Genomic DNA, 11,769 nt, shown 5'->3' with positions numbered 1-11,769 from the left:
AGTTCATTAACAATTATAATTTTATAATACTAGGTACAATATAACATATTATTGTGATAATAATTAATTAGTTCCCTAACAAGAAAATAAGTAAAACAAAATATTAAATGAAAATAATGTTTATATTTTTTTAGTGCTGTACTGCAATATAATCACCCTGTATGATGGTAAAATAAAAAAAAAATGAATTGTTAATTATATTCTACAGAAGCCATGTTTGTTTACATCTACTAAGTTACAATCAAAATCGTATTTCTCCATGGTTGAAAACATAAATATTAAAACTATGAAATATAAAAACGTATAGACTTGTTACGAGTAGTTTATCGCGTAAGATATAAATACCTAACCTGTTGCAGTATAAATGTACTAAATATAGGTACTTTGAAAAGATCGATTTAGTTTTTTTAGTTGTAATTTATAATCAAATAACCTTGGAAACTTGAAACGTTCACCAAATATTTATACTAGCAATCAATAAGCGGTAAAAATTTGATCGGTTGAAAATATCAAAAATATACGATGAAAACTTTTTTATACATTTGTTGAAGTTAAAAATTCAACAAAAATTGATATTCCAAAGTAAAAATAACAGTTCTTCCTCAAATTATTTTGGATAGTAATAATTATTTAGTTTTTTATTTTTCTAACGAGTATGCAACTTTGCAATGTAAATCATTATTTAAAATTAATACAAAATCTAGTTTTACTTTACTATATACTTATTCAAATCGGACGTAACCGAAAACATAAACAATACGAAAATGGACAAATTAAATATTAGATACACTAAACACTCGTTCAATATATTTTATCTACATACCAGATACCTATTGTGCTACTGATCATAATATGTAATTTTGTAATTTATTTTATATTCAATGAGTTAACATAACAATTTTTTTTAATGGATTTATTGTGCAAGTACCTTGTAATTAAATATTCAATACACAATTTCAAATTGATTGCGATAAACGTAAAAAATTGTCGCTAAAGCAAAATACTATGTTTAAGTAATGGTTCTTAATTTTAAACCACGTATAAATTTTAAAATTAAAAGACTATTGTCAATTAGTTCATACTTAGTTTTGAATAAGTTTTTTTTTTTATTATTAAAAATAAATTACAATATATACAAGTTTATTTACAATAAGTAATCAAGTAATCATAGTGATAATTTTCACTAACAAAATAAAATATATGTAAACAGGCTGAAGTGCCATCTAACACAGGTTAGAATAATTTTTAAAAAAAAATAATAATTTAAATATTTAATTACCAATTTTAATCAAACTGATAATTATAATTTTAACTTCAGGTTATTTAAACAAATCAATTCAGTTTTTACCTGCTTGCGTGAAAGTTATGACATAAAATCTTGCTAAACGAGTATGTTTATCAAGGCTGAAAAGTTACATGTTTTTTAAAATATTTGAGATTTTTCATACTTTATTTTAATTATTAATTTAACCTTCATGAAAATTTTAATATTGAGTTTAATACTTTAAAACTATAATATAGTATACATTACATTATAACATTGTTTCATAGAAATATTTTGACTTCAAAGTTTATGTTAATTTAAAATATAAACACCTGCTAAACTAGTTGATTCATTATAATTTTCAAATAAATATTAAATACTCTAAAATGTTTAACATAGCGCTTATTATTTTAACCATTATTCTAGCTACGGTTTATTAAAAAAAAAAATTATCTTAGATTGCATTATGTAAGCATACAGTATACACAGTAGTTAGTTGTTAGTATACGTTGAACATAGGTGAATAAAAGTATTGATATGGATATTAATTATGTAATTATAAGGTTCAATCGTGATAATAATTTACATTTATGTACAAACCATTCGACGTCAATCGATAAATAGTGTTGCATAAATATTTCTCTATTTTCATTATTTCTTGTAAGTAATCGTCATTAAGTACTGGGAATTTTTTACTTTATAATACACCTGAAGTAAAATATAAGATACAATTTTCTATCAAAAACCATTCTCAATATTGAAAATTATAGTGTCTTAAACAAGACGTCAGAAAAAACATCTACTATTGTAAATTCAACTATTTTTCGTTCCACTAAGAATCAAATAAAACATTTTATGTAGCTAAAAAAAAAAAATCTGAATATACCTGGACCTGCCAGACATAATAATATTCTCACTTTTCATAAGCAAAAAATAATGGTGTTTGTATTTTAATTCACTGTATAGTCTGTATGTAATTTAGATTAATAAATTAAAAAATTATATAATATTATTTTTCAAATTGAATATTTTTTATGTATATTTTATAACTTTTTGTTTAAATCTCATATTTTGTGGCCCTACCTTATAATTGTTGGCCTCACATTGTCTCTACCTAGAAAAAAATCATGACACCGCCACTAATTCAACTGCTGTTGAAAACAAAACATTTTAGTTAGTCAATATATAAAAATATATAGGAATATTTATTCTTACAGTATAAGCTTTTGAGCTGAGCAATGAATGTATTGACTTATTTATTTCTTGTTTTTCCCATCATGATTTTATTTTTGAAATTTAATACAATCGTCCAAAATAAAATGTTTTTCATTAAGAATTTTACAACAAAACTTTATACACGAGTGAAGTTTATTAAGTTTTTATTTTTATTATTATTATTCCAACTATATAATCATTTATAATTAATTATTTTATTATATAAAATTATTAAAAAAGTATACATATCTCAATTATTATAATTTATAATAATTATAGAATCAAATTACATTTTATACCACCTTAAAATAGATACATTAAATAATATTTGTAACTTAATATACCTACACAATATTTAAAAAAATGTTATTTAACAGGTCATTTTTTGTCATTTTAAACAAAAAGTACCTGTTTAATAATTCATTGAACTCCGATAGACGTTTGTGTGACCCATTATAAATATTATATCAAATTGTTTTTAATAAGTTTTATAATATCTACTAAAAATTTTAAGATACTCTAATAATGTATTTATATTTACTCCGCACTATGTATCATATATCATTTCTTTGTTAGCCCATTATTAGAAATGAAATTTAAGTACTAATTCAAAGACAAAAAAAAATCACGAGCAGAAAGCATTTGTTTATACGTTTCTTCTGCAAATACAAAAATAAAAAGAGATTAAAAATGAAGTTTATACATAGTCGTGCTTCATAAAACAAATTGATTTGAATTACCGCAATATTCATAATGTGATTTTCCGTTTCCCCCTATTTCTTGCGGCATTATATCGATGGGCATGTGATTGAAAATGTCTTTCGAACCCTCTGGAAATACTTTTAGCTAAAACACAAAACACAACTCACGAGTATGAAATTTGATCACAGCACAAATACAATGTTTAATCTATATTTATATTTACAGTACGATTAAAAGTAATTTTTACAGATTTAGTTATTTAATTATCGATACTACCGTTCTATTCCATTTTTTTGTGTGCTTCTTCGTGCATTATATATGGTATTTTATTTTTTTACTTGTAAATATCATAAATTTAGTGTATGTTTAACAAATTGTAATATATTTTATATACCTACTCAAATAAAAATATTAATGTTGATTTATTCATTTTTGTCTCTCACACAAAATAAGAAATTTTATATTAAAAACAATAGCATACGTATTTTGACATTGTATTTTTGCGCTTGTCCAGCATTTATGAATAAAATAAAATAAAAACGACTGAGTACTCACCAGGTTTAAAAGATTACTTCTCATAAATGGTCTGATTATATTAATTAACATACTAATTATCGTTCCAGAATTTAAAACATGCACTTCTTTAAGTCGCACCGGTAGTGCCTCCTTAAAAACAAAACAAACATAATAAAGTTAACATTTTTGGTTTTCATTTTTTTTTCTTAAACATGATCTGTTTCCAGCTAATATTATTATATTTTATTACAAGTTTCATTTTTCAAAAAGCCAACATATCTTAATATAGCTATATATGTATTTAAAACAATGTAGAATATAGTCCCTGATGTGAATTACAAAGTTAATATTGTTACTAAACATATATTTTTTACAAATTAAATATTGTATGTCATAAGGTTATAGGTTATACATAAAACAATATAAACTACGTCTTCGTTTTGGTTATTCACTTCAGGTTAAGATCATAATTACTAAGACATATAACTGTATAGCCTTACAATTTTTAGATTTTCATATGATTCATGATAAATAAAACGTGCATAAATTATAATATAAAGGGTCAAGAAGAATAGTTATTTATATTTTAACAATATATACTTTTTAGAATGTTAAAGAATTCCAAAATTGTTATAGACTTCAATAATAATAATTAATAACCTATTTACATTATTATTATTTACTAGTGATACCTATAGTAGTGCATTTTTAATATGATTAATTCTAAACTCACGACATACGACATATTACCGGCATTAGGCCAAACTAATATAGACTACACTCGTGGCCTGCATATTATACAATACATCACTTTGCAGAATAATTGTAGTAATGGTAATTTAATATTAATTTTTTATAATCATTAAAATATTAAAGTATTTACTATTTAATAAATTATAGAAATTGGAATGGTCCAAAAAATATTAAAACCAAACATTTTCGTTCTACGCACTTGTACGAATCCAAGTAATTTCTTCAATGTATTCATCGGCGTCTTGGTGATATGCCGCCAACATACGCCTTTGCTGTTCATTGTTAATACCACACCTTCAAATGTACCACTTGTAACCATTAAATATTCTAACATCATAAAAAAGTATCTACAACAACGCACGTAGTCGTACTCATCAGGGTCGGTATTTTTAAAATTTGTGTATAGAAGGCGCTCTTGTTTGCCAGTACTAGGATTTAACACTATGCAAATGCTCCTGTGTAAAAAAAATAAACCAAAAATTAATGTCCGTTATTTGAACAAGTAAAAATATGGAAGAACTGTATGTAAATAAGTCTATCGCGAGCTCTGTAGAAACAGTGTTAATATAAGTGTATTATACTCGTAATATAATAATTACGTATAATATAGGTACTCATAGTTTAAAATGTCTTTTTTAACATATTAAGTTTAAATAAATAATATATATTTTTAAACAACAGCAGTCGATCATTTAATTCCAATAATAAAGTGTTAAACGGCTTAAGTCAAATATTATAAAAGTAAGAAAATAATTATAAAACGACATTTTCTGCCTACTCAATGTCTTAAATTATGCAATTATTTTGGATGGCCGATCCTATGTATAATTGTTATGACATTTTTAATTATTGTATAAATCTATAATTTTTAATTCTAATTATTTTATAACATAATAGATCTAAGTTCGAGAGCTATGAAGTTATTAATGTATAACTATAATGTAAACTTAGATTATATTTTAATTTACATGTGTGGTATTCTAAAAATCCCTAATGTACCTATATACAACTATATAGGATATAGCCAATAGCCGTGTAATATAGTACTTACATATTATCGAATACCTGTTTCATCTCTTCAGACGACGGATCATAGTTTTCAAAAACTTGTGGCAGTTCTTTACGGTACTTGTAGTGAGTAGTGATTGTTTTGTACGCCTGATCGACATCGAAATAACTACTGTGGAGGAACATGACGATTAATTTGTCTAAAAAAAAACGACAAACACGCAAATTAGGTAATTGAAAATCGGAAAATGTGTAAAAACTTTTACGTACTTATACTTAAATTTATAACGAATTAGATAAATATATCATAATATTGTATTAGGTTGGGTTATATATTAATTATTATTATTATTAGGTATTTAATTCTATAACAAGTATAACAATTATTTTAAGTTGCTCCAATACTGCAATAGGTTAATCTATAAAACCGTACCTCGTATAGGAGGTAAGTCAGCGTTTGCTTTCAATCGTTCTTTTAGCTCTTCGATGTCTTTCAAATCTAATTCCGGATACTTTTCTTGTTCTGACTTCAGAAATTCTTCGTAACTTGTTTCCGGTTGATACATTTTGTTGGACCTTAAATAATTATAATAAATCGATTACATCACAAGTAATTGCTTATTGTTTTCTACAAACATATCGACAACATTAAAGTAAAACTTTAAAATTGTACACAGCTGTTGATAAACTTATAAGTAATGACGTAATTAGATTTTTTGACTTCTTCTAAATATATACTGTATAAAATATACATAGATATTTATTTAAACCATAATAATTACTATTGAACACAATATTATATTGTATTATAACATATTTAACGTTCACAAGTTAAACACTGTGTGTCAAGTTATAATATTTTATACATCAATAATAATTTTTTTTTTTAAACAAGTAATAGTAACTTTATAGTACTTTTAATGTCAACAAGAAATTACTCTTTTAATCTAAATGATAATTTGTATTCAGGTAGGTATAAAGTAACACATACTAATATAATTATATTATATACAGTGGGTTTAATGATGAAAATATTTATTACAAAATTTTAATTTGATTTGTGTTCTTAACTGTATAAAAGAATTATTATTGTATGAATTTTTGAAAAACTTAAATTTTCTTACCTTTTTTCGTAAATATGCAGCAAAACAATATATATAGGTTTTTTTTTTTTTAATTTTTAACTTATGCACGGATTTTCACATTTTTTTAGCATTCTAACTACGTTTTTTTAAATTTGAAACTGTATCAACTATAATAAGAATATTTTTAAACAATTTACTTATTTGTGAAAAAATTATATTATAAAAACTATAAAATAACGTAGGTATATACAATAATCATTTAAAACATTAAACAATTAATATTTAATACTTTTGTAGATAATTTTTACGCGGTCAATAACCTAATAATAGATAAAATTTAAAAGAACAAATTCACCTTTAGTAACATTATTATTTCTTCGAACAACTATTTAAACAAAAAATTTAATCGCATCTACGCAAATTATACTTAAACATTGAAACTTCAAAATGAAAGGTTTATAAGTTTGTATTAATTATCAGTTATTATTAGCTAAATTGATAAATAATTCATATAAAATAATACAAATAATAAAAGACAATCAGTTAATGAATCTGAGAAAATATTTTAAAAGTATAAAAAGATTAAAAATTAAATTATTGAATGTATCTATAATCCAACGTTTATCAAACGCGACTACCTACGCATACCCACCTTGTATTCAGAATAAGTATTATTTTTCCAGTTAACGATTAAAATAACAAATAGTCAGTATTCATTTTCTTCTTAATCCATTAATACAACGTGCGAGAAGAAGAATCTGCAGATATAGGATACATAAAAATAGTTATATATAGCCCAAAAACATACGTGTGTTAAAATTTTAGAACTTTGGCGAATTTTTAAAAATTTAAATTTAAACGCTAATAAAAAAATAAGCGAATATTTAACAACATTTATAGAAAGTAAATTAAAAATACTCAGTATAAAATCTTAAGAAAACATCTTGCATAAAATTATCAAGTTTTACACAAATTAAAAATACTATAAGAGACTTAAACTATAAAGTATTTCCGAGATTTCGCTAGATTTTACCAAAATAAAACTAAACAACAATAATAATAATAACGAAAAGAATTGAGTTTTGTACCGCTGCAATTTTTATCATAATTATAATAATTATAGGCATGTTTAGTTGCAATTGCCGGTGTATACAGTCTTAATTTTGTTATTGTTTATAAATAATATATTTCCGGGTAAGTTGCAGTAATAACTATAAAGTACCTACGTTTTGAAATCAAGATTCATGAATATAGTTAAAAAGGTTAAAATAAAAAAAAATACTTTAACCGGTTAGTGGTATACTGTTAAATTACTTAAGTATTATACCCATTATAATTATAATATAAAATAATCATTTCCGGTTTCATGTATGGCACAAGATATAAAATTCGCGATCCATCCGCACCGTCAAACGGACTCGTAAGTTATTCATAATTTATATAATTATAAAGATAGTAATAACACATATAAAACTCAGGGTCATCTATATAACATGTGTAAGAACCCGTTGAAAAAAACTAAAAAGTACATTTTTTTTCATCACAGCATAAATTTAAGTTAAAATCAATATAAATTTATATTTTTGTAAAACAGGTAATGATAATGAAGTAATTATATTAAAATCTTAATGATTATTAATACAACTATTAATATTACTTTAAAGAGATCGAAAAACAATTGTGAGATTTTGCAAAGCCTAATTTGAGACCTCAATTATTAAGATAAATCATTAGAAGAAAAATTACTGAATCAACTCGTTCCCGCGGCATGATATGCTTTGAGACGTGTTTTAATTACACTAAATATAATACTTTCGCGAAATAAGCAATAGCTGTAATGAAAATATGACAATAAAAAATACAATTTGGTTTAAACGTCGATAATTTTCAAGGACGGCCAAGCTCGTATAAAGTTAATAAGCACAAATGCAAATTTAGTCATTTTCTCACAGCATCTATATTATAATATGCAGAAACTTGACACCTGTAGTCTTTGCCACAGAACAGCCTTAATTCAATACGATTATAACACATTAACAAATATCAACGAAATATAATAAGAGTATAGGTTTGAAGGTTTAAAAAATATTATTTTAATTTTCTTACGTCATGCTGAAATATAACTACGTCTTAGTTATCGATTTAATTTCTTAATTAAGGAAATCCACTGTCAACACTACCAAATATGTCTTATGTCGTACGTGTGTATTGTACACAATAATATTATGCTGTAATTATCTGTGCATGTAATATATATTATATACAGGGAGAAAGTTTTTACTAGAAAACAATAGTTATTTTTAAAAATATTTATGCTTTTCACATAATTTTAAATCATAAAAAATATGATAATACTATAACCATTTTTTAATAGTAATAATGTTTTAAGTTTATTACTTTTTTGAATAAAAGCACATATTTTTAATTTCGTATTCCAAAGCAGAATATTTTTTCTGAAAATTTCTTAAAGAAGTTAAAAAACAGTTTATTAGTTACAATGAGCTATTCCACATTTAAACTCAAAAAGTTACAACTTTAGGTAATAGACCGTCTACTCATTCGAAATTCAATTTATTCACATAAAAGTATTCAGAAAAATATTTTGCTTCGAGACGTGAAATTAAAAATTTATTCATATTATCAATTCAAAAATTCAAAAATATAATACTTATCTTTTTAAACGATATTTCATAATTAGTTCAAAGTTAAAATAATTATGAGACCATTAACACAAAAGACCAAAAACATTATTTATGCTAAAAGAATCACCCTGTGGCCAATATGTACAACGTATAATTTTATAGAATAGTGCTAGTATGGACAAATATGTCACGTTTCTATAACCTCATATAGATACATCACTCATCAATCATTATTCATCACTTCATCAGTCTGTGAATAAAAAAGTACACAGGACGTAAACGCGCGTTCTCCGTCCTACGTGGAAAATTCGAATTTCTCCACACAGTTGTAATAGTTGAATGTCATGAATTTGTGAATTTGATATTAAAACAATTTAAAGTAGACAATTTAGTTTGTGTGTATGTATGTAAGTGTATATTATAACTTATTAAAACTTTAATTACCACCGTCTTTCACATTTTCACATGTAAAACACAGTAAAAACAAATTTGCGAAGATCTGGCGTATCTAATCATAAAAATGGATAAAATATGATTTTAGTGATAAATATTCCGTCATTATTTACCATTGGTTTTCTATAAATTAAAGAAAACGGTATTTTCTAAAACGTTTTACATATAGCCTTATTCATTATTAGTAGGTACTGAATAAGAATACATATTTTTCGATATTTTTTGAACAGTAGCTCAAAAATATGAGAATAGTAACTTTTTTTGTCAATAACTCTTTGTTCACTTTTTTTAATAAAAATTGAATACTCTGTTAATTAATTATAGATCTTCGTGAATTTTTTTTTACTATTTTATATTTCTATTTACGACAGACACAATAATAGTATAATTTTGTGACGTAGATACTTAAATAATATTTATAAATTATAAAAACAACCACGATATTACGGTAGTTTCATATTCTTTTTCGTCTGATTATAGCTTATAGAGTAATTATAGACATTTAATATTATACGTAGATATCTACGTATAATACTATACATTATACGCGTACGTGTACCTAACAATTTTATTTAAACATTAAACGTGATTATAGCAGGTACAATAAAGTATATAATGTTCGACTCTGCTATTCTTATTATAACTTGCAATGACGTTAAATAATTTTTCGTAATAATTTAAACATTTTTATTTTTATTTCAAATAAAAAATAATTATATATTAGAGTTACGCACTTATATCGCTAGACGTCAACAAATACTGAAAAACAACTTGTAAAATAAGTGGATATAATTATTGCACGGTGTATTAAATTCAAAGATGAAATAAACCAATTGCCAGTAACGCATTCATAAGTTTTTTATGGACGTTGGAATTAGATCCAACTTATATCCAAAAAATAAATAAAAGTAATAAATTATTTTTAATACTACAAAAAAAAAAAAAAAAAGGTATATAATTATAATTTTAGATGAGACTAGAACCCTCAATTGTAGGCATAATTACTCCAAATTTATATAATTATACACTAAGTGTAATAATATTATATTTTATGTTACGATTTCAACTATGTCATTTATATATAAGATACCTTATCCTATTACATATAACAATGAAAAATTAAATATAACAACTAAACGACGTACCTAAACATGTTTATTCTAAAATCAATTAAAAAATGATTTTAGTGTAAAAACGCGCAATAAAAATGTATAGATTATTAGATTACAATATTTTAGAAACCTAACACAGTAGTCTGTTGTATTATAGTACGTTATTTAGAGTGTGTATGGTGAAATTCCAACTTTAAAGGCTTATAAAAAATATTGTGAAATAGTATTGATAGATGTTCCTTTCCTTCGTATGTTTTCAAGTCTTATTATTCAGACGTTAATTAATTTACTTATTATATTAATTGTGTACATAGATTGAAATTTCTTTTTAGAAAAAATAAACAAAATTTTATATTTTTAATATTTTTTAATTTATAAAAAAAAAATCGAATTTTAATAACTCAAACTCTATATTACCAATAAATTAATAAAATATCCTAATATAATAATATTGATGATAACTTGACTATTTTATTTACCTTTAAATTTCGACGGTGCTGACAAAAAGTAATAGGTGTTAAGTAACTGGCAAACAAACACTTTACAATACTGCAATACGTTTATGCAGTGTGCAATACTCTCAATCAACGGTTGTGTGTTAAATGCCATGGTAGAGATAAAGGTATAGCTTAATGTATTTAATAATCTTCAATCAAACACCATTTTTCTGTACCAACAAATGAACTTTGAATTGATAGAAAATAAAACTATGTCACTATATTAAACAGACTTGCTTTTTATTATTATTTTATAGATTATGAATTAAAAATTAAAATATATAATATATTCAATTACTTATCATACATTTTTATATATTACACAGATAAACTAATCAAAAATTATGTAAGAAAACAACGTGTTATAGACTATTGATATAATAAACACGTCATGTTATTATTGTACTAAAAAATTATTTATAAATATTTTTTTTTTTTTATTGAATTAAAACACTCCGTAATTCTGGAGTCAATAATTCTCAAAATGCATAATAATAAAAACCTTTTAAAAATTAAAAATAA

At 23.7% G+C, this 11,769-nt stretch overlaps 1 protein-coding gene across 1 annotated transcript; it reads right to left on the bottom strand.

Moving 5' to 3' along the window:
• Positions 1–2,828: 2,828 nt before the first annotated feature.
• On the bottom strand, positions 2,829–11,369 carry LOC112592102 (alpha-tocopherol transfer protein-like). The gene is made up of 7 exons (XM_025336087.1): positions 11,230–11,369; positions 5,892–6,034; positions 5,502–5,658; positions 4,650–4,905; positions 3,737–3,847; positions 3,220–3,325; positions 2,829–3,138 (listed from the first exon to the last, which is right to left on the bottom strand). Exons 2-7 carry the CDS (start codon positions 6,022–6,024, stop codon positions 3,083–3,085), a joined length of 819 nt encoding a protein of 272 aa, XP_025191872.1. The 5' UTR covers positions 6,025–6,034; positions 11,230–11,369; the 3' UTR covers positions 2,829–3,082.
• Positions 11,370–11,769: the final 400 nt, after the last annotated feature.

Source organism: Melanaphis sacchari, unplaced genomic scaffold, assembly GCF_002803265.2.
Source record: "Melanaphis sacchari strain LSU unplaced genomic scaffold, SCAv2.0 Contig157_pilon_pilon, whole genome shotgun sequence".
Taxonomy (NCBI): domain Eukaryota; kingdom Metazoa; phylum Arthropoda; class Insecta; order Hemiptera; family Aphididae; genus Melanaphis; species Melanaphis sacchari.
This window is presented reverse-complemented; position numbering and strand designations above follow the sequence as displayed.